At 42.9% G+C, this 23,318-nt stretch overlaps 2 protein-coding genes and 1 long non-coding RNA gene across 3 annotated transcripts in view; 2 read left to right on the top strand and 1 right to left on the bottom strand.

Annotated features, from left to right (window-relative positions):
* Positions 1-4,355: 4,355 nt before the first annotated feature.
* Positions 4,356-5,886, bottom strand: LOC135574656 (uncharacterized). The gene is made up of 2 exons (XR_010465513.1): positions 5,784-5,886; positions 4,356-4,576 (listed from the first exon to the last, which is right to left on the bottom strand). It is a non-coding gene; the product is annotated as an uncharacterized LOC135574656 (long non-coding RNA).
* lig4 (ligase IV, DNA, ATP-dependent) lies at positions 5,405-9,730 on the top strand. The gene is made up of 3 exons (XM_029668717.2): positions 5,405-5,536; positions 5,895-6,010; positions 6,418-9,730. The coding sequence occupies exon 3, from the start codon at positions 6,436-6,438 to the stop codon at positions 9,178-9,180; it is 2,745 nt and encodes a 914-aa protein (XP_029524577.1). The 5' UTR covers positions 5,405-5,536; positions 5,895-6,010; positions 6,418-6,435; the 3' UTR covers positions 9,181-9,730.
* An 11,263-nt stretch (positions 9,731-20,993) lies between these two features.
* nalf1a (NALCN channel auxiliary factor 1a) overlaps positions 20,994-23,318 on the top strand; it is a 65,913-nt gene continuing 63,588 nt past the window's right edge. The window contains exon 1 of the mRNA XM_029668692.2: positions 20,994-22,121. Within this exon, the coding sequence (XP_029524552.1) occupies positions 21,417-22,121 (705 nt within the window). The 5' untranslated portion in view covers positions 20,994-21,416. The remainder of the gene's footprint in view (positions 22,122-23,318) is intronic.

Here is a 23,318-nt window from a genome sequence, read left to right as displayed (position 1 = left end):
TATTGGACTCAATCACCTCTGCCATTTCCTCCCCTATATCTGTCTGGTTCCCCGCTCTGTTCCCTGCTTCAGCATTAATGTTCACATGTCCTTATATACCCGTGTGCTAACACTGTTCCTGTCTTGTTTCATGGCTGTTCCTGATTAAACGTTTGCCTCCCCATACCTGCTTCTCGTCTCTGGCGTCGGTCCTTGCAAGCATGATGAAATCAGTCTACATAGCTTCATTTCAATGGGGCTAGCAAACAGCTAGGCTAAACACAAGACTGTTTTGGCTAGCAGTCTTTTAGATGTGGTAAAAAGTTATATAAAAGACTAAACAACGACATGAAAGTAGTCATAAACCATAAAAGAATGTTTAAACTTACAGATGGTGCCAGCACAAGGGGTATGAAAGGGAGGATTACAAAGGATGGAAGGTGATTATAGTTAGCTAACAGCTACTACTTCCTGTTTTGACTTCTTCTGTGGTCGCGAAAAGCTGGTAGTCTGGCTCTAGTGTAGTGACTACTTATTTACTACCAAGTAGTCAAAATCTATACCCGATTACTACTGAAAACACTACTGTTTTCCTACTGAACACTACAAAACTCTACTTGTGTATCTTGAGTAGTGCATAAACTACACGTTCACTACGTAGTCACTTCTGCTCAAATAGGTTTTGTGTAGTAATTCACCAGTATTTTTCACGAGTGGGGTCTATAGGGCTCTGTTCAAAAGTAATGTGCTAGAGAATATGGTGCAATTTGGGACACAGTCATGATATTTTTACCCCTTGTACTTTAATTTTATGTTTGTTTTTTGTACTAGAGCCTCCTTCCAATCGCTGTTACTTTGTTTTGCACAATACCCCTTATTTTGACGTCAACATAAACGACTTCAATGATGGCAGTTTCAGACTGATCTATGTAGCGAACATAGAGCAGTGGAAGAATTCACTTTGATTCGTCAGGCAAATCTTTAAAGGAGAGCCTGTGATATCTTGAGTAGGTTGCATAAGAGGGAGATGTCGTGTGACCTCATGTCCATGGTTGTGGTGACTGGAACAAGTACTGGGACAAGTTCCAGTGTGTGTTGTAATGTGCTCAGTTGTTCTCAGTTCCCACCACAAATCCCAGTGGCCTGAAAAGGTATAGGGGAAAAAGGTTTTGGAATGGGGGAAAAAGTCACAGTCAAAATTTGGAAATTCCACCCCTGGTCCTTGAATGTAACAGCGTATGTACAAACCACCTTATCTCTTGACTGGTGATATATCCTTAGGGAGTAAGGGTAAACAGGAATCCTCTCCAATACCAAGAAAACAACATACATTTTTTTAGCAGACACTCTTATCCAGCACGACTTACAGAAGCAATTAGGGCTAAGTGCCTTGCTCAGTATTTTTTCTTTTTTTTAACCTAATTGGCTTCTGGATTCAAACCAGCGACCTTTTGGTTACTGGCCAATGGTCTTATTGCTACATGGCTATTGCGGCCCACCCGCTCAATGACATGGTAGAGTAGGTCATTATTGGGCAATACCCAGCGTTATCGTAAATGTTTTCCATTTCCTGGTATCAATATAGCGCTATGCCTGTGGATGGACACCAGCACTCTCATTGAACCGTCCAGTGTGGAGTAGTGTGGAGTAGTAGTCCATCTGTGCGTTCCCACAGTGTAGTCCGTCCATCTGGTCCACCCCCATCCATTCCCGTCCGGACTTATCCCTTGCCATAAGCCAACATGTCAAAGGTCAATGCGGGGGTCAGTGGAGAGCTATTGATCTCTCTCTGTTTAGCCACGGGCCTGTGATGTAACCATAGGGTGCTGTACAATGACAAATAGCATCATGTCCAGTGTCGAACACTTGTGAATGTGAGCGGGAGAGAGAAAGTGAGCGTTGAAATTCACATTGGGTAGACAGCAGACTAGATACAGATGTAAGATCTTAATTTGAACCAGTTTGCTACAGTAGGATAATTATCCTGCAGCAACAGGGAATGTGAATTATTATGTTGATTATAATTAATGTACAGTTTTGTAGGGGTTGATACATTTCTTGTAAGGGAACATTTTAAAGTGGAAATTGCAAACTTCAGAAGCCTTTTTAAACCTCAAATACACTGCATTGCAGAACAGTTATCCTGCAACAGGGTGCTCAAATTAAGATCCTACATCTGTAGATGATCTGGTGGAATGACAAGGAGATCAAAAGTGATGCTGACACGCATGGGCAAACACACACACAGAAAGATAGATTGTGTGGAGGTCAATCTAAATTTAGTAGAAGTATGCTCTGCACTGTCTGGCTCTCCCTGCCAGTAGAATAAAGCAAATGTAACAGTATAACTTTAGACCGTCCCCTCACCCATACCCGGGCCAGAACCAGGGACCCTCTGCACACATCAACAACAGTCACCCACGAAGCATCGTTACCACAAAAGCCACGGCCCTTGCAGAGCAAGGGGAACCACTACTTCAAGGTCTCAGAGCAAGTGACGTCACCGATTGAAACGCTATTTAGCGCACACCACCGCTAACTAGCTAGCCGTTTCACATCTGTTACACAAACACAGCAGGACTACACACACTACTGGCATACCACACGCCCTCACAATACACTATACACTCACTATGACCTCTTGGGAGCCTCCAACCCAATAATGTTTTTAGGGGGTTGGGGTCCAGGGGCCCTTTCCCTCCAGATAGCATATGAACACCTCATAAGCCATGTTCCTTGCTCAGACCTTGCAAGGGGGCCTCACAAAACTGTAGCATGCCAATGACACACACACAAACTGTATAATGTGTGTATTACATGAACTGACCCTGCCCGTTGTATAATGTGAGACAGAACCTGCCTTGGCACTATATTTGTTTACACAACTACTGCCAGCAGCACATACCTGTAGGTGTCCATTCTGAGAACTGGGAGCCTCCATCTGTGAGGCTTGGTATTTTTGCCGTAGTCAACACAATTTTGTACCAGACCATATTTAAGCCCCAAATAAGGCTAGAAGAAAATACGCCCGAAAGTGGGCCCCAAAATGTCATTCTTATATGCTACTGTGAAAATAATGCCATGTGGTTTGATGGAATTTTTGTCTTAGGACTTTTGTGTTTGTCTGTGACTTTGTTTTGTTTAACTTGCCTGTGGCACTTGTTTCCTGCAACCGTTTTAATGAGGGATGGATCATCATCACTGTTTCTGGGATATAATTACTGCAGCAGGGCCGTATTCATAAAGTGTCTAAGAGTAGGAGTGCTGATCTACAATTAATAAATACCGCCCCTGGTATTGGAACCATAACAGTCACAGTAGAAGCTTAATTACAGTTAAGTTAAAATCCAAATATGTTCCATATCCATACACTGTACCTCTATGAAGGATGAGCAGTACAAACCTGCCAGTCCCAGATGATACTACTACCCCCCTTCAAATCCTATCCTGCATTCTCCCCTCTCACCCTGGAGTGAGCAGAAGCAGGCCACGACATCGGCAGCAGCAGCTGACGTCACTTGTTTACCATCTTCTAGGTCGGCGCTCGCTCTACCTCGCTCTCTGACTGTGGCACATCGAGCACTGTTACGCAACCGCTGTTATGAACCTGGCTAACTCTGCAGTCCTACTGTGTAAAGTGAGACCTATGCTATGGCTGACTGTGGATGTTGGTTTGACTTTTCATGACAGCAGACCATTGTATAGGCCTTTATCCCTGTCAGGCATCTGCTCTACTGTATAAATGAACCATGTGCCCCTACGATAAACCAGCGTGGAGTGTGTGTTTGTGTTCTCTGTCCTGCGGGCTCCATCTCTTCCTGGCTTTCTTCACTACTGCAGCAGCAGAACGGGATTTAAACCACTCTGGCTGTGAGGTGACTCAGGATGTGCGGCTCTCTCTCTCTCTCTCTCCCTCCTCCTCCCTCTCTTCCTCTCTCCCTCTCTCGAGCATGTAGAGGGAGAGGAGGCCCCCTAGTGGGCAAAGATTATAGCAAACCGGACGACCTACTTCAGAGGTAGACGTTGCCCCCTAAGCACAGGTCTAGGATCAGATTGCCCTACCCTGAATAATCATCTTAACCATTAGGAGTATCTGACTTTCTATCAGTGGCAGGGTATTTTACCTACGAGTGCCTCTGCATCCACTACAAGCCCTATAATTATTATTACATTATAATTAAAAGGAGTGAAGATCCTGTTCGTCTCTTTATAGATATATTGGTCGCTGGTTAAACTACAGTACCAGTCAAAAGTTTGGACACACCTACTCATTCAAGGGTTTTCCTTACTTTTTTACTATTTTCTACATTGTAGAATAATAATGAAGACATCAAAACTATGAAATAACACATATGGAATCATGTAGTAACCAAAAATGTGTTAAACAAACCAAAATATATTTTCTATTTTAGATTCTTCAAAGTAGCCACCCTTTGCCTTACTGACAGCTTTGCACACTCTTGGCATTACAGTACTTGACTAGCATGGCTGGAGTCTTTGACAATTTTTAGGGCCTTCTTCTGACACTTCCTGGTATAGAGGTCCTGGATGGCAGGAACTTGTCCCTAGTGATGTACTGGGCCGTACGCACTACCCTCTGTAAAAAGAAAAAACTTGAATGAGTAGATATGTCCAAACCTTTGACTGGTACTGTATATAGAATTCACTGTAAAGAGTAAGCAAAAGAAAAACATGTTTTTTTGGTGTGCACACAATTTTCAGTCTACAATACTTTCATTGATCTGTGGTGTACAATACTTTCTTGAGGAACTAAAGCACCACAGTTCATATACATCTTTATCTTCATGTTTTGCTTGGTGCAGGGACTCTTGACCTCGAGTAAATATGTTGGTTGACATGTGGCAAGGTTGTTTGTAGGCCTACATTGTGTGTTATGTTTAGGGCAGTCAGGGCAGTGCACAGTGAGGAATTTGTATGAATTTCCAGACTATAAAGTTTAATACAGCCGTGAGGCATGTGTGTGTGTGTTGCATACTGTGCCAGGACTTAAATGACTTAACCCATTCTTATGGACATTGGAACATGAATTTGATCAAATTCAAAGCTATTATAGAGGTGTGTTTACAAAATGAATATTGCTTAATGATTATTTTTCTGCATGCAACCAAAGGTATTGTGACCATGTGCTGTATCTGCATCAATTAATATGTATCGAAATTAAATGTTTTACAGAAACATTGATAAAATGAATGTTATCCTATCACCTTTTTACATATATAAAAAAAGTTGGACACAAAATAAAGGGCATTCTAATTAGCAGTGCGCTAACATCTAATTTATGCCACTCCTTCATCCAGCTGTGGTTTGACACATTTTTTAATTTATTTTTTACATGTATCTGCCGCCCTCTCCTGACGTATGAAAGAATTGCTTTTCCATTATGTCTCTTATTTAGTTTCAGACTGGATGTTTTACGCGGCTGACGGTTTCCGCTTTGTGAACAAGGAAGTGTTTTTTTTAGAAACTCGTATAACAGTTTGTAAATAATAATTTAAAAAAGGCTGTTTATGTTTTGAGACCGAAAAGAAGTAATCAGGTAATTTGACACGTTATTTGTTGAATTTGAAATCGCATCATACAACATGATGACATGAATGTATCTAACGTTAGTATCTGAGCTGAGGTAAAAATCTGTCGTTCTGCCCCTGAACAAGGCAGTTAAACCACTGCTCCTAGGCCGTCATTGAAAATAAGAATTTGTTCTTAACTGACTTGCCTAGGTAAATAAATGTATAATTAAAACAGCTGTGCCTATAGATTGCATGCTAGCTAGCATAGCTTACCGAAGTGGCCCCAACTGCATAACCATGCACCATTGTACAACCTCTGGCACAACAACGCTAACTAGCTGTGTTTAGCATTCTAGTGCTCAACTACTGTCTGGTTTGTTTCAGTTTCGTCAGGACACGTATGATGGATGCAGTCATAACCCGGGCATGTCACAGCATGTTGTAGAGGAGCGATCCCCAAAGAGTTGCAAGACACTGACGAGTTGGCTGGTTGCTTTGAGGTAAGATAGCTAGCTAACTTGAGATGTTGTTTTCAATAAGTATTCAGGCTATGCATTGTATAGTGTACATTCTCGCGAACTAGTTTCTAAACATGTGGCTGGTGTGATGGATTAGGTCATACAGATTTTTTAAAACACATTCTCAAGTTATGTTTTGTTTATTGAGTAGTCATTAGCTACGGAACTGTGAGTAATTTGGGAGATGTTGTTATACTCAATGTACTGTGCTGCATATAATGGACAGGCTCCAGCCCTGCATGTTGCAAATGAAGTAGTCACTGCAGAACACTACTTACTAAACTACAGGATCATATTTTTCTATCAATACAACAATTACATAAACACCTGGATGAAAACTAAGAGCATCGCTTAGAATCTATGGGTCATTAACGTTTGTTCTTTTTTAGTTTTTTTTAGCTTTTACAATGGAGGGAACCTCAAAAAGCGAATCTGCTGCTCCCCAGAGCTCTGTCGCTGCTCAAGTTCCATTTCTTCACCTGTGCACCACGCTTGAAAAAATACAGAAGACCAAACTCCGACCAGACAAATCAAAGTTTCTCCGTGACTTCATAGACTCCTGGAGGAAGTTCCATGCGGCCCTCCACAAAGACAACCCTACCACCACAGACTCCTTCTACCCGGCCATGCGTCTCATAGTCCCCTCGTTCGAAAGGGAGCGTGTGGCCTATGGCATTAAAGAGAGTATGTTAGCCAAGCTCTACATAGACGTCTTGGGTCTCCCCAAGAATGGACCGGAAGCCAACAAATTGTTGAATTACCGCACCCCCACCACATCTCAGGGGGAGGCGGGAGACTTCGCTCTTATGACCTACTTTGTGTTAAAAAAACGCTGCACAAGCCAGGGAAACCTCACCATCAGAGAAGTCAACGACTTTCTGGACTCGGTGGCCATCAACAATGCTGGTAAGCAGAAGGACCTGGTGAAGAAGAGCCTGCTGCACCTTATCACCCAGAGCACGGCACTGGAGCAGAAGTGGCTTATCCGCATGATCCTGAAGGACATGAAGCTGGGGGTCAGCAAAGAGACCGTGCTCCAGGTGTTCCACTTAGATGCGGCCGAGCTCTACAACGTCACCACAGACCTAAACAAGGTGTGCCGGCAGCTCCACGACCCCTTTGTGTCCCTTAGCGAAGTGTCCATTGGCCTCTTCTTTGCCTTCAAACCTATGCTGGCCGCCGTGGCCAACATGCGCCAGGTGGAGAAGCAGATGGGCAACAGCACCTTCTTCATAGAGACCAAGCTGGATGGAGAGCGCATCCAGCTGCACAAGGATGGCGACGTCTACAAGTACTTCACACGGAACTCCTTCGAGTACACCCAGCAGTTTGGTGCATCGTCGCTAGAGGGCTCCCTGACGCCTTTCATCCACAATGTCTTCAAGCCCCACGTAGTCAAATGCATCCTGGATGGGGAGATGATGGCGTACAACCCCACTACCGACACCTTCATGCAAAAAGGAAGCAAGTTTGACATCAAGAGGCTAGTGGATGACTCCGAGCTGCAGACGTGCTTTTGCGTTTTCGATGTACTTCTTGTGAACGACCACAAGTTTGGCAACGAGACGTTGAAGGTGCGCCACGACAACCTTCAGACTGTCTTCACTCCTGTTAAAGGGAGGATACACGTGGTGCCGAAAACAGAGGCCAAAACTATGCAAGAGGTGGTAAACGCCCTCAACGAAGCCATTGACAACAGGGAAGAGGGCATCATGGTGAAAGATCCCTCATCCGTCTACAAGCCCGATAAGCGAGGTGAGGGCTGGCTCAAGATAAAGCCGGAGTACGTTGATGGCTTGATGGATGAGCTCGACCTGTTGATTGTCGGAGGCTACTGGGGAAAAGGAAGGCGAGGTGGCATGATGTCTCATTTCCTCGTCGCGGTGGCCGAAGCTCCGAAGCCTGGAGAGAAACCCTCCGTTTTCCACACGCTCTGTCGCATCGGTTCCGGCTACACCATGAAGGAGCTGTATGACTTGGGGTTGAAGCTGGCCAAGCACTGGAAAGTCTACCGGAAGAACGACCCTCCGTCCTCTATTCTGTGTGGGACGGAGAGACCGGAAGTCTTCATTGACCCGTGCAACTCGGTCATCATCCAGGTGAAGGCAGCAGAAATAGTCAGTAGTGAGATGTACAAAACCAACTGCACGCTACGCTTCCCCAGGATCGAGAAGATCCGGGAGGACAAAGAGTGGCACCAGTGCATGACCCTAGCTGAGCTCGATCAGTTTCGCAACAAGGCGTCCGGGAAGTTGTTCTCGCGCCACCTCTGCATCAATGACAATGACGAGCCTGAAAAGAAGAAGCGCAAGTCGCCGGCAGCGGCCAAGCCCAAGAAAGCTGTCGGCGTCATCGACCACTTCAAGTCCCAGGACCTATCTGGCGTTACCAAGGAGACGGACATGTTCGAGGACGTGGAGTTCTGCGTTATGAATGGCAATGAGGCGCACCCCAAGGCGGAGCTGGAGAAAGCAGTGGCCCGATGTGGCGGTATTGTAGTCCAGAACCCGGGACCGGACACCTACTGTGTGATCGCCGCTGTGGAGAACATGCGCGTGAAGAACCTGATCTCTTCAGACCAGCACGACGTAGTGTGGGCTGCCTGGCTGCTGGAGTGCCTAGACAGGAAGCAGGTGGTGCCATGGCAACCACGTCACATGATACACATTTCACCCTCCACCAAGGAGCACTTTGCCAAGGAATACGACTGCTACGGAGACAGCTACTTTGTGGACACGGACGAGCAGCAGCTGAGGGAAGTCTTCGGTCGGATTGGTAGAGTGGACACTTTGACGGCACAGTGCATCGCTAAGTTGGAGGAACGCTTCAGCTGGGACGACCTCCCCACTAGCATGTTCAGACCTTTCAGGGTCTACATGGACAGATACGCAGACATAGGAGACCCTAAAAGCATCGTACCGGCAACTTGTCTGGACACGCGGGCTCTGGAATTCCGCTTCTACGGAGGGACAGTAGTGCAGAAGCTTGAGGAAGGGGTCTCTCATGTCATAGTGGTGGAGGAAACAAGAGTGTTGGCTTTAAGAACCCTCAGACGACTCTTTACCAAAAAGTTTAAGATTGTTAGAGAGTCATGGGTAACAGAATCTATCAAAGCAGGGTTTTTGCGGAATGACAATGACTACCTAGTGTAATGCAAGCACTGGACAATAAGCACGTTATGATTGACATATCTCTGGGATTGTAATATTTTGTTTTAATCCATTTTAGAGTGTAAATAAATGTTTGTTTTAAAGGATTTTCTGAATAAGAAGGTAAAGTTATCCAGTGTTTTTCTACACATTTCAATATGGATATAGTGTAGGCCTATATGTAATGGTGTATCTACTTTAATTGAGGTAAGCTATTTTAATGTCCTTACCAATGCAGACTATTGTGTTGAGATATTTGTGACCGTCTATTCCATAATTTCCCAAACTGTCAGCGAGACACCAAAGGGTGAACGTTTTGGTTTTTGCCTTAACAATACACAGCTTGATGATTTGAATCAGCTGTGTAGTGCTAGGGCAAAAAACAAAACGTTTTACCCTTGGGGTCCCGAGGCTGAGGTTGGGAAACCCTGGTCTATCCACTAAACTATTTGTTTCATTTAATGCAAATTATATTATATTGTATGTTTTTCTTTTAATCTTTTCAATTCTCATGTTTTGGAACTAAAATAAATATCTTGAATAAATATGGGAATTGGTATTAGAAGATTGTCTTCATGTATTGTCCAGGTATCGAAATATTTCAACTGTTGTTGCAATGTTAACTTTAGTAGATTAACTGACTTTAATGAAAGAAAAAGTGACTTTTTATAAAGCTGTTAATTTGAGATAAAAAATAAGAAACCTGCACACTGCTCTTCCTATTATCACTGCGCTTTATTAAGCTTTAAGGCCTTCTTCAGAGTTGGTAATTAAATTACATCTATGCTGAACAAAAATATAAACACAACAATTTCTACCATTTTACGTAGTAACATATCATATAAGAAAATCAGTCAATTGAAATAAATTCATTAGGCCCTAATCTATGGATTTTGCATGAGGTGATGGGGTGGATGAATGGGCCTCAGGATCTCGTCACCTTATCTCTGCATTCAAATAGCCATCAATAAAATGCAATTGTGTTCTTTGTCCATCGCTTATGCCTGCTCATACCATAACCCCACCGCCACCATGGAGCACTCTGTTCACAACTTTGACAGTTGACATCAGCAAACCGCTCGCCAAAATGTCAAACACGTGGTCTGCGGTTGTGAGGCCGGTTGGACGTACTGACAAAGTCTCCTAAATGACGATGGGGGTGGGTTATGGTAGAAAAATGACCATTAAATTCTTTGGCAACAGCTCTGGTGTACATTCCTGCAGTCAGCATGCCAATAGCACGCTCCATCAACATTTGAAGCATCAGTGGCATTGTGTTGTGTGACAAAACAGCAGTCTTTTATTGTACTCAGCACAAGGTGCACCTGTGTAATGATCATGCTGTTTAATCAGCTTCTTGATATGCCACACCTGTCAGGTGGCTGGATTATCTTGGCCAAGGGGAAATGCTCACTAACAGATGGAAAAGAAAATTGTGCAGAACATTTTAAAGAAATAAGTTTTTTGTGCGTGTGAAACATTTCTGGGATCTTTTATTTCAGCTCATGAAACATGGGACCAACACTTTACATTTACATGTTGTTGTTTATATTTTTGTTCAGTAAAAGTCAAACGTTTGGACACACCTACTCATTCAAGGGTTTTTATTTATTTGTACTGTTTTCTACATTATAGAATAATAGTGAAGACATCAAAACTATGAAATAACACATGGAATCATGTAGTAACCAAAAAAGTGTTAAACAAATCACAATATATTTTATATTTCATATTCTTCATAGCCACCCTTTGCCTTGATGACAGCTTTGAACATTCTTGGCATTCTCTCAGCCAGCTTCATGAGGTAGTCACCTGGAATGCATTTCAATTAACAGGTGTGCCTTGTTAAAAGTTAATTTGTGGAATTTGTTTCCGTCTTAATGGATTTCAACCAATCAGTTGTGTTGTGACAAGGTAGGGGTGGTATACAGAAGATAGCCCTATTTGGTAAAATATCAAGTTCACATTATGGCAAGAACAGCTCAAATAAGCAAAGAGAAATGACAGTCCATCATTACTTTAAGACATAAAGGGTAGTGAGTCAAGAGAATTTCAAGAACTTTGAAAGTTTCTTCAAGTGCAGTCGCAAAAACCATCAAGCGCTATGATGAAACTGGCTCTCAGGAGGACCGCCACAGGAAAGAATGAACCAGTTACCTCTGCTGCAGAGGATAAGTTCATTAGAGTTACAAGCCTCAGAAATTGCAGCCCAAATAAATGCGTAACAGACACATCTCAACATCAACTGTTCAGAGGAGACCGTGTGAATCAAGCCTTTATGGTAAAATTGCTGCAAAGAAACCACTACTAAAGTATACCAATAAGAAGAACAGACTTGCTTGGGCCAAGACAAACAAGAAATGGACATTAGACCGGTGGAAATCTGTCCTTTGGTCTGATGAGGAGAATGACCCAACACACCTCCAGGCTGTGTAAGGGCTATTTGACCAAGAAGGAGAGTGATGGAGTGCTGCATCAGGTCCTAATCCAGGCACTTGTCATCTCCCGTCTGGATTACTGCAACTCGCTGTTGGCTGGGCTCCCTGCCTGTGCCATTAAACCCCTACAACTCATCCAGAACGCCGCAGCCCGTCTGGTGTTCAACCTTCCCAAGTTCTCTCACGTCACCCCGCTCCTCCGCTCTCTCCACTGGCTTCCAGTTGAAGCTCGCATCCGCTACAAGACCATGGTGCTTGCCTACGGAGCTGTGAGGGGAACGGCACCTCAGTACCTCCAGGCTCTGATCAGGCCCTACACCCAAACAAGGGCACTGCGTTCATCCACCTCTGGCCTGCTCGCCTCCCTACCACTGAGGAAGTACAGTTCCCGCGCAGCCCAGTCAAAACTGTTCGCTGCTCTGGCCCCCCAATGGTGGAACAAACTCCCTCACGACGCCAGGACAGCGGAGTCAATCACCACCTTCCGGAGACACCTGAAACCCCACCTCTTTCAGGAATACCTAGGATAGGATAAAGTAATCCTTCTCACCCCCCTTAAAAGATTTAGATGCACTATTGTAAAGTGGCTGTTCCACTGGATGTCTTAAGGTGAACGCACCAATTTGTAAGTCGCTCTGGATAAGAGCGTCTGCTAAATGACTTAAATGTAAATGTAATCAGATGACCTGGCCTCCACAATCACCCGACCTCAACCCAATTTAAATAGTTTGGGATGAGTTGGACCGCAGCGTGAAGGAAAAGCAGCCAACAAGTGCTCAGCATATGTGGGAACTCCTTCAAGACTGTTGGAAAAGCATTCCAGGTGAAGCTGGTTGAGAGAATGACACGAGTTTGCAAAGCTGTCATCTAGGTAAAGGGTGGCTACTTTGAAGAATCTCAAATCTAACATATTTTGATTTATAAAAAATAAAATAAAAATTGTACATGATTCCATGTATTATTTCATTAGTTTTGACGTCTTCACTATTATTCTACAATGTAGAAAATAGTTTTTAAAAAGTAAGAAAAACCCTGGAATGAGTAGGTGTGTCCAAACTTTTGATTGGTACAGTACATAACATGAAACAGCACATTAGTAAGGCAACCAAATGACCCTGAACGAAGCCAAGAATGTTTGTCTGTCTTTGCTGGTAAGCTGTTTTTTTTCCATGTTTGTACCTTCCAATCCACCTCCAGTTGCCATGCCTGTTGAGTGAGAGGAGAAAGAGTGCACTGCCTGGCCCTGCTTTGAGTAGAGTGAATCAGTGAGCTGTGGGGGGTTATTGATGGGTCCAGAAGGGAACGATGTGTCTGTCAGAGAGATGGGCAAGCCACAGGAGTCCTCCAAAACAGGATCCTCCTGGGGCTCTCTGCAAAGATGTTCCCTCTTGAGAAAAGGTCATAGAGGTACCGTGGGACTGAATGTCTGTTGTTGTTCCCTTCCCAACCAGTCCCTGTTGAGTGTATGGATTTGTCTCAAATGGCACTGTACTCCATATAAAGTGCACTAAATAGGAAATAAGGTGCCATTTGAGATGCAGGCCATGTGTTTTTTTTATTTTTTTCTCAACCAAGTAAACAGTGTGGTGGGATTAAATTGAGTCTTATTGGGGGTCCACATCGACAGCAAACTGTAAACTAGTTGGAACATTTTATTTGAATAAGTGCCACATACAGTGCCTTCGGAAAGTATTCAGACCCCTTGACTTTTTCCACATTTTGTTACATTACAGCCTTATTCTAAAATTGATTAAATCGTTTTCCCCCCTCATCAATCTACACACAATATCCCACAATGACAAAGCCAAAACAGGTTTTAGAAAATTTAGCCCCCCAAAAAAATATATATATTATATATGTATTTGTGGTGATACTCCCATTCTCTGCAGATCCTCTCAAGCTCTGTCAGGTTGGATGGGCTATATTATGGATGAGCTATTTTCAGGTCTCTCTCTCTCTCTCTCAAAGCAGAGAGAGAGATGTTTGATCGGGTTCAAGTCCGAGCTCTCACTCAAGGACATTCAGAGACTTGTCCCGAAGCCACTCCTGCTTTGTCTTGGCTGTGCTTAGGGTCGTTGTCCTGTTGGAAGGTGAACCTCCACCCCAGTCTGAGGTCCTGAGCGCTCTGGAGCAGGTTTTCATCAAGGATCTCTCTGTACTTTGCTCTGTTTATCTTTGCCTTGATCCTGACTAGTCTCCCATTCCCTGCTGCTGAAAAACATCCCCAAGCATGATGCTGTCACCACTATTTTCCACCGTAGGGATGGTGCCAGGTTTCCTCCAGATGTGATGCATGGCATTGGGCCAAATAGTTAAATCTTGGTATCATCTGACCAGAAAATCTTGTTTCTCATGGTCTTAAGCTGCCTTTTGGCAAATTCCAAGTGGAGAAACTCTAGAGCTCTGTCAGTGACCAACAGGTTCTTGGTCACCTCCCTGACCAAGGCCCTTCTCCCCCGATTGCTCAGTTTGGACGGACGGTCAGCTCTATGAAGAGTCTTGGTGGTTCCAAACTTCTTCCATTTAAGAATGATGGAGGCCACTGTGTTCTTGGGGACCTTCAATGCTGCAGAAATATTTTGGTACCCTTCCCCAGATCTGTGCCCCGACACAATCCTGTCTCAGCGCCCTACAGATAATTTCTTCGACCTCATGGCTTGTTTTTTTTCTCTGACATGCACAGTCAACTGTGGGACCTTATATAGACTGGTGTTTGCCTTTCTAAATCATGTCCAATCAATGGAATTTACCACAGGTGGACTCTAATCACGCTGTAGAAACATCTCAAGGATGATCAATGGAAACAGGATGCACCTGAGCTCATTTATGAGTCTCATAGCAAAGGGTCTGAATACTTACAGTACCAGTTAAACGTTTGGACACACCTACTCATTCTAGGGTTTTTCTTTATTTTACTATTTTCTACATTGTAAAAATAATAGTGAAGACATCAAAACTACGAAATAACACATATGGAATCATGTAGTAACCAAAAAAGTGTTAAACAAATCAAAATGTTTTATATTTGAGATGCTTCAAAGTAGCTACCCTTTGCCTTGATGATAACTTTGCACACTCTTGGCATTCTCTCAACCAACTTCACCTGGAATGCTTTTCCAACAGTCTTGAAGGAGTTCCCACATATGCTGAGCACTTGTTGGCTGCTTTTCTGGTCCAACTCATCCCAAACCATCTCAATTGGGTTGAGGTCGGGTGATTGTGGAGGTCAGGTCATCTTATGCAGCCTGGAGGTGTGTTGGGTCATTGTCCTGTTGAAAAACAAATGATAGTCCCACTAAGCGCAAACCAGATCTGATTGCATATTGCTGCAGAATGCTGTGGTAGCCATGCTAGTTACGTGTGTTTTAGTAGTGTAGTTCTTAAATGACCTGATTTGTAACTTTGAAAATAATTTAGTCAAACAGATAGTGAACTGAAACATTTAAATTTGATTCTAGAGGAGGGACAATGAAAATACAAATAATTTGGTTAGGGTGTAGGGGCAGATTTCTGTAATCTTGTCTTGAGGAGATTTGATTGTCCATTTACTTCAGTGGAACAATTATTAACATTGGTCTAAAATAAACAGTAATTAGTGTGCTTGTCATCAAGAACACTACCGTTATTCCTCACACTTATTTTATTATTCCACTTCTTCCCAACTTTGCCAGTGTAATCTGATATGCCTACTTGTGTCTTTTAAAATGTATTATATGAAGCTATGTAATATTGCAGCCATTCATGGACAGTTTTGAATGTCATACAAATAAGCATTGGATATTAAATGCGCCAAGAATCAAATGTAATTTTTCACATTTTAGTATTGTGCACATGCTTGGCAGAGATGGTAAGGGGACTCACAACTCATAAACACATATTTTGTCTATCTAGAGTAAGATGATGGCAAGGATCTTCAACTAATAGACATAAACCACCTGAATAGTGATATTTATTATGTTTTTCTAGAAGGTTGGGTGATTTTGAAAAATTATTGTTATAACAAGAACATTTTCAAACACCCAGCACTTGGGAAACATAGATCAGGGATGGCCAACCCTCATGGGGAGCAAGCAGGACCTTCTTCGAGACCTATTTTGAAGATAGAGTTCACCCAAATTACAAAATACAAAATGTTTGTGTCCTTACCTTGAAAGCAGTCTATGGACAAGGAGACTGCAATCTATGATTTGGTTACCCACTGCCATCAACCATTACTATTATTATTTCCTGTGCAGAGCCTTGGTGTAGTGGTAACACACCCCTGCACATACAACTTTCCACCTGAGAACAGGACCAATCCCTGTTTCCAACTGTTTCTAGTATTTGCCTTTCTCCCCACGCCATTACTGTCTGAAATAAAGTGTCAAACCACCTAAAGGAATATGTTAGCATTCTTAAATATTAGCATTCTGAAAGTTTCATCCCACCAGTCTCAACATCAACAGTGAAGAGGCGACAGCGGGATGCTGGCAAACAAAAAGCCATATCTCAGACTGGCCAATAAAAATAAAAGATTAAGATGGACAAAAGAGCACAGACACTGGACAGAGGAACTCTGCCTAGAAGGTCAGCATCCCAGAGTAGCCTCTTCACTGTTGACGTTGAGACTGGTGTTTTGTGGGTACTATTTAATGAAGCTGCCAGTTGAGGACTTGTGAGGCGTCTGTTTCTCAAACTAGACACTCCAATTTACTTGTCCTCTTGCTCAGTTGTGCACCGGGGCCTCCCACTCCTCTTTCTAGTCTGGTTAGAGCCAGTTTGCACTATTCTGTGAAGGGAGTAGTACACGGCGTTGTACGCAATCTTCAATTTCTCACATAGAATAGCCTTCATTTCTCAGAACAAGAATAGAATGATGAGTTTCAGAAGAAAGTTATTTGTTTCTGGCCACTTTGAGCATGTACTCGAACCCACAAATGCTGATGCTCCAGATACTCAACTAGTCTAATACTCAACTAGCTTCTTTAAATCAGCACAACAGTTTTCAGCTGTGCTAACATAATTGCGAAAGGGTTTTCTAATGATCAATTAGCCTTTTAAAATTATAAACTTGGATTATCTAACACAACGTGCAATTGGAACACAGGAGTGATGGTTGCTGATAATGGGCCTATGTAGATATTCCATTAAAAAATCTGCCATTTCCAGCTACAATAGTCATTTACAACATTAACAATGTCTACACTGTATTTCTGATAAATTTGAAGTTATTTTAATTGACCAAAATATAGCTTTTCTTTCAAACACAAGGACATTTCTTAGTGAACCCAAACATTTGAACGGTAGTGTAAGTAGGACACGTGACATCCGGACAACTTTGAGAAAAAACACTTTATATCGGAGTTGTCTCGAGATGGCTTTGCATATTCATTGAATGAGGCTTGTAGCATAGAATCTCTCTCCATTGAATACAGGCGGTGGACGTCAACAACCCTAATCTAATATTCAAAAAGAGATTACAATAAATACATATTTCCACCAATCCAAAGAAAGGATAGGTGGGAGCTAGTCTTGCTGCTTTGTGGACAACGACTCCCATTGTTGGAGCGGAGAGACATGTACCTTGTCAGTATATACATAATCTTTGACTGCACTCACCTATTCCGCATGTGTTTCTTCTGGTGCTCATTAAGAAATGCAGCAGCCATTACTGAAGCCCAAACAAGAGTTGTCTTTGGGGTGTGGTTTAATGTGGGTATTTCTTGGGTGTGTCTTTGCCATTTAATCACAGCAAACAAACAAGAGCAGCAGTGAGTAAGTAACTTAGTGACAGCGAGGCTAGCTTTGCTACCAAGAGAAGTTTTGAAGTTGAGGACTTCTCCCGTCCTGAATTCTGACTGACTCTCCATCTCAAGATGATCTGCTAATTGAGTTCTATGTGTGGGCTAAAGCCTGAGCTGACCTTTAGCCAACTTGACAGCAGCTAGCTAGCTTAGCTTGGGGATAGCTACAGCTGTCAAATCACAGTTATGCCAAGATAGCAAGAAGTACAAGTGTCTGGAATGTATTTCATGAGCTTGCATTATCACGTAAAGACATGTTACCATGGAAACTATATCAACAACTGGTAGTTGAATGCCTGGTCTTCAGTCAGCTCAGCTGTCAACATGATATTCTATAACTGGCTAGTTTTGTCTTGTCTCGTCATTCTTTATGTCTGCTGCTAGATCTTCCCTGGGGGACAAATCCTAGAACTACAGGTGTAGCTACATGTGGATATTGCACAAGCACAGCCAGCTTGATTGTAGATAAATTGCAGTACATGTCCAGTACATGTCCAGGATGATCCAGAATAAGATTGGGAGAATGTCATATGGTCAGATGAAACCAAAATAGAACTTTTTGGTAAAAACTAAACTCGTCGTGTTTGGAGGACAAAGAATGCTGAGTTGCATCCAAAGAACACCATACCTACTGTGAAGCATGGGGGTGGAAACATCATGCTTTGGGGCTGTTTTTCTGCAAAGGGACCAGGACGACTGATCCGTGTAAAGGAAAGAATGAATGGGGCCATGTATCGTGAGATTTTGAGTGAAAACCTCCTTCCATCAACAAGGGCATTGAAGATGAAACGCGGCTGGGTCTTTCAGCATGACAATGATCCCAAACACACCGCACGGGCAACGAAGGAGTGGCTTCGTAAGGAGCATTTCAAGGTCCTGGAGTGGCCTAGCCAGTCTCCAGATCTCAACCCCATAGAAAATCTTTGGAGGGAGTTGAAATGCCGTGTTGCCTAGCAACAGCCCCAAAACATCACTGCTCTAGAGGAGATATGCATGGAGGAATGGGCCAAAATACCAGCAACAGTGTGTGAAAACCTTGTGAAGACTTACAGAAAACGTTTGATCTCTGTCATTGCCAACAAAGGGTATATAACAAAGTATTGAGATAAACTTTTGTTATTGACCAAATACTTATTTTTCACCATAATTTGCAAATAAATTCATTAAAAATCCTACAACGTGATTTCTTTTCTCATTTTGTCTGTAATAGTTGAAGTGTACCTATGATGAAAATTACAGGCCTCTCATCTTTTTAAGTGGGAGAACTTGCACAATTGGTGGCTAAGCTAAATACTTTTTTGCCCCACTGTACATATTCTTATTCATCCCTTTACATTTGTGTGTATAAGGTAGTTGTTGTGAATTTGTTAGATTACTTGTTAGATTTTACTGCATAGTCGAAACTAGAAGCACAAGCATTTCGCTACACTCCCATTAACATCTGCTAACCATGTGTATGTGACCAATAAAATTTGGGACATTCCCATCAAAGTGTGTTCGTTTCACTTCCTTGTCAAAACACCACTAGGAAAACTGGTTTGCGATATAAATTAATAGCTCAGCTTTGCTTCTGATTGCGAAATCATTTTTCTACAGGCAAGTCAAAAGTGCACCTGCCCATTTAATATTCAAGCAGTCCACATGCACTGTAAACAAAGGTGGCTGCCAGATCTCACAACGCTTGGGTAGGTGTCAAGTCAGTTGTATTTGTCACATGCGCAAAATACAACACTGAAATGCTAACTTTACAAGCCCTTAACGAACAATGCAGATTCAAGAAAAATAAGTGTTAAGTAAAAAATAGATGAGTAAAACGTTTAAATAAAAACAACAAATAGTTTGTATTTGTAAATATTATGGATCCCCATTAGCTGCTTCCAAAGCAGCAGCTACTCTTCCTGGGTTCCAGCAAATTAAGACAGTCTACACAATTTAAAAAACATTACAATACATTCACAGATTTCACAACACACTGTGTGCCCTCAGGCTCCACCTCCACCACATATCTACAGTACTAAATCCATGTGTATGTATAGTGCGTATGCTTGTGTGTGTGTGTGTGCGCGTGCTTGTGTGTGTGTGTGCGCGTGCTTGTGTGTGTGTGTGTGACAATGTTTGTGTTGCTTCACAGTCCCCGCTGTTCCCCAGTGTTTTTAAAATATATTTTTTTAAATCAAATTTTACTGCTTGCGTCAATTACTTGATGTGGAATAGAGTTCCATGTAGTCATGGCTCTATGTAGTACTGTGTACCTTCCATAGTCTGTTCTGGACTGTTCTGACCCCTGACCTCAGTTCAGTTTCTCGTCTGTGGTAAATTACCTTTAGATTGCAGTCATCAATGTCAAGGACACAAAGTGATGCGGAAGACTACCAAATGCATGACGGGTTGTTTCTTTCCACTGATCTTCTCTCATGCTTTACTTTGTGTCAACTGGGTATTTACAACAACAAAAAACCAAAGCATTTGTAAATGAGTAATAAACTAATTTGTGTGGAGAATAGAGAAGGAACTAAGAAGTATTCTACAGGAGAGAAGAGAGCGAGTGCATTGGTGGACAGCACCTGGTGCTGAAAATTAGTTCAAGGAGATTTGTTTCCAGGAATCTTTACCAAAGCTCATCTAGTTATTCACCCGTTTTATGCAACCTACACCACTCTGGAGTGTCAGTTATTTAACTGTGTAAATGAGAAAGAAAAACTTTTATTTTGTATGGTGTATTTCAAATGTATATTTGGTTTTATTGTAGTGTTTAGGCTACACTAGTGATGTCTTTGAAGGACTGCTGAAAGATAAGCCTGTGGGATAAAAGAGAAACAAACCAACACAAAAACAAACACTATGCCACTCTGAAAAAACAGGTCCACTGCCAAACAAACCACACAATACATGATCAGTTTCCTTGGATACAATCCTGAACCCATATCACCCTGAATGATTGATTGTGTTCTATCTTTGTGCTAGAACATGACAACACCCTGGATGTTTTATGCCATGATTAAACGTTATGTTGTTATGATGATTGTATAATGAGGTGCACCTGATGAACATGACAAAGCAAATGAAAGGAGTCTGTGTATTTTTCTTCCTTTAGACCTTGATGGAATTTACATGGCCATAATTCGGTAATATTTCTAAAATAATGCATGCATGCTTTACATACAGATCACACATCAACCCCTATGGGTCACATCAACTAAGCCTTTACACCAGGTGCAAAGTTTGAATCGTTAATTTTATTTTTTGCATTCAACTCCACTAGTGGGGGAACGCTTACAGAAATGAAACCATTCCCGGTTTCAGGATCATGGACAGCTATCACTCGAACGCTATGGCTGCGTTTTGTGACTGAGGTTAAATATTTCATATTCTATTTTGTCATCCATTAGGCTACTTGTTGAGCTGATCCTACTGATCCTGCACCTTCTGAAAACAGACCATTCAGGTGCGTCAGAATGGAACGGTCGCAACTCTAAAGATGTCGCGCACGACACAGCACCTCAAAAAAGTGTTCCAAGAAGAACACGATGGCGACAACTAACCCAGGTCCAAGATGACAGTGGACATCAAAAGACAACATCTCTGGCACTTTGCCGCCTAGCAGACACGTAAGCGAAAATCACTGGGCTGACATAGAACCCAGCCCTCATCCGAGAGCCACCACCGGCGGATTCAAGGCGAACGTAAATGCAGCTTGCCGTAAAACGGGTCTACACAAAGGACCAGTGCTGAGCGCAGGCTAGAGCAGAGGAGGGGGAAGCGAGACATGTTGCTACAGAAAACTAGCATCTTCATCGGAGAGCCATGGAGAACGGGGCCCCATCAAATCACGGCTTAATCTCCTCCAACACATTAATTGAATGTGAATTACAGATAATCGCGGAGGTAAACCAGCAGCACCACCCACGACACAACATTTAAGAGGTGAAAAACGCAAATTAGACCCCAAGTCAATGCATGTTGTGGCAGAGAAACCCCCACGGTGGAGTCGGCCGGTGAAGAAGCGCGTTACCAAAATATGACCAGGGGTGCTTGGACGTGTCTGCAGCAAGAAGACGGCTTCAAAATCTGGCTAGAACCCCGCGAGAACGAAAAGCCATTCACCGACTCAGAGCGGGCCCAGAGATGGCGACTGTCCTTGGCTTCACTCTTGTTTGTAACCATTCTGCTCTCTGATCACTTATGGTTCTGCGCCGAGGCGAAATTGACAAGGACCCGTGATAAGTTTGCATTGACGGACATGGGAGTTTACCCATCTGCAAACCCAATCCCATCATCCAACCTCCATTTAGCACACAGCAGCCTCCGAGAAAACGAATATGCTATTTTTGTAGGGAATTCTACCAAACCTTTGTGGCGACTTGAAACTTGCCATCGCGATAGTTTATCTAAAAACTGCTTTACTTTTGATGACGCCGACCATTTGTGCAAGGACCTTTCGGGAAAAGAAGGGACCCGGACTGTAAATATAAGTGATTTGTACCTTTCCTTTTGTAATTCTTATTCTATTTTGGATTTGTTTTACGGGTCTACGAGTCCGGACAATTTGAACTGCAGTCTTGACGTGATTATTGATGGCGATGTGGCGAGGTGCAGCCTGTGCGTCCAGGCGTACCAGCGCTACGACCAACACGCCCTGGAGAAATATGAGGAATTTGAGCTTATGACTCAGAAATATGAAACGGATGCATATTCAGTGAGAACATGCATGGATGAATGTAAGGTAGGCTGACGGGGATCGTCCCCCAATCTGTTGGTTTTGCCTAAATAGATGCAGTTTGGTCTCATACAGTCGTCGATCGTCATGGTAACGGATATCAGATTCAAGGAGATCCTCTGCTCTCTTACCAGAAGGCTCAAACAGGATGAGAAGCATATGGCCTTATAGTCTAAGGTCTTGCATGTGTGTCTTTGGTTGCTTTTTCCACAATTGAGGAGTTTTAAATCGGTTGTGGAATGGGAAAAGGGCAAGGCCATGAGGTGTCCTAACTTTCCTTCCACAGGCTCCACAATTTCACTAGAAATAGGCTATTATTTCCAAGCAAATATCAGCCAGGTTTACATGTTAATTCTTTCTGTAAAATATTGATTTCGATATTTTATTGTGTGCTAGGCTAGTATATGGCAAAGATTACAATAGCTACTACTATTTTCCTATTCATGCATCATCCCGCACCACATGCAGGTGGTGGTCTTTTTTCAGTATTGAGCTGCGCATGCGGTGTAGCGGCCACTCGGTGCCAGGTGTTCCGCCATGGCCACTCCACTCCACATTGAGTACATTTCAATAACGTTAACAGGGCACCGGTGGCTTCCATTCCTAATCCGCTGGAAGGGCCTTTCCCCCCGTCGCATTTGGCACAGCTCGTTATTCGCCTGCTGTATGTAGCCCAGGGCAGTCTTATCAGTCGTAAACTCGACAATGGCGTTGACACAGAATTACGACAGCTGCTCTCTTTTTATCACATAATTTATACCTCAAATATGACTATGTGGCCTGGAGGAAGCTCCGAACCTGTAGTATTGTTTTACACTTCACCGACTGGTTGGTCAAGAGCCATTCAAATAGAGGTCTATGTTTCAGTGTGCCCTTGCCATCTCTATCCGGTAATTGTATGCAACATTCACGAGTAGCCTGCTTGGAAAACATCGTTTATAGTGCATTCGGTGTTTTTGGTGTGAGATTTCCTGTGCCTTTAGAGTTTCAGTATAGAATTGTTGTTTAGTTTTAATCTTATTTTTTTAATAGTCGACAGCCAGACAGACACCATGGACGTGTGTGAGAGCTGTCCATGGTGCTGAGATCCATCTATAGAAAGGCGAGCTCCAAGCGAATGGCAGCCAGGCGGTCAGTATTCATGAACCAGTCAGTGACAACAAACAAACAAATCATGATAAATCATCAATTAAATAAATGCAT

The sequence above is a fragment of the Oncorhynchus nerka genome, linkage group LG2, assembly GCF_034236695.1.
Source record: "Oncorhynchus nerka isolate Pitt River linkage group LG2, Oner_Uvic_2.0, whole genome shotgun sequence".
Taxonomy (NCBI): Eukaryota; Metazoa; Chordata; class Actinopteri; order Salmoniformes; family Salmonidae; genus Oncorhynchus; species Oncorhynchus nerka.
Note: the sequence above shows the minus strand (reverse complement) of the source record. Positions and strands in the feature narration are given on the sequence as shown.

Coding starts and splice junctions, on each gene's coding strand:
- lig4 (XM_029668717.2), top strand. CDS start 6,436: ATGGAGGGAACCTCAAAAAGCGAATCTGCTGCTCCCCAGAGCTCTGTC.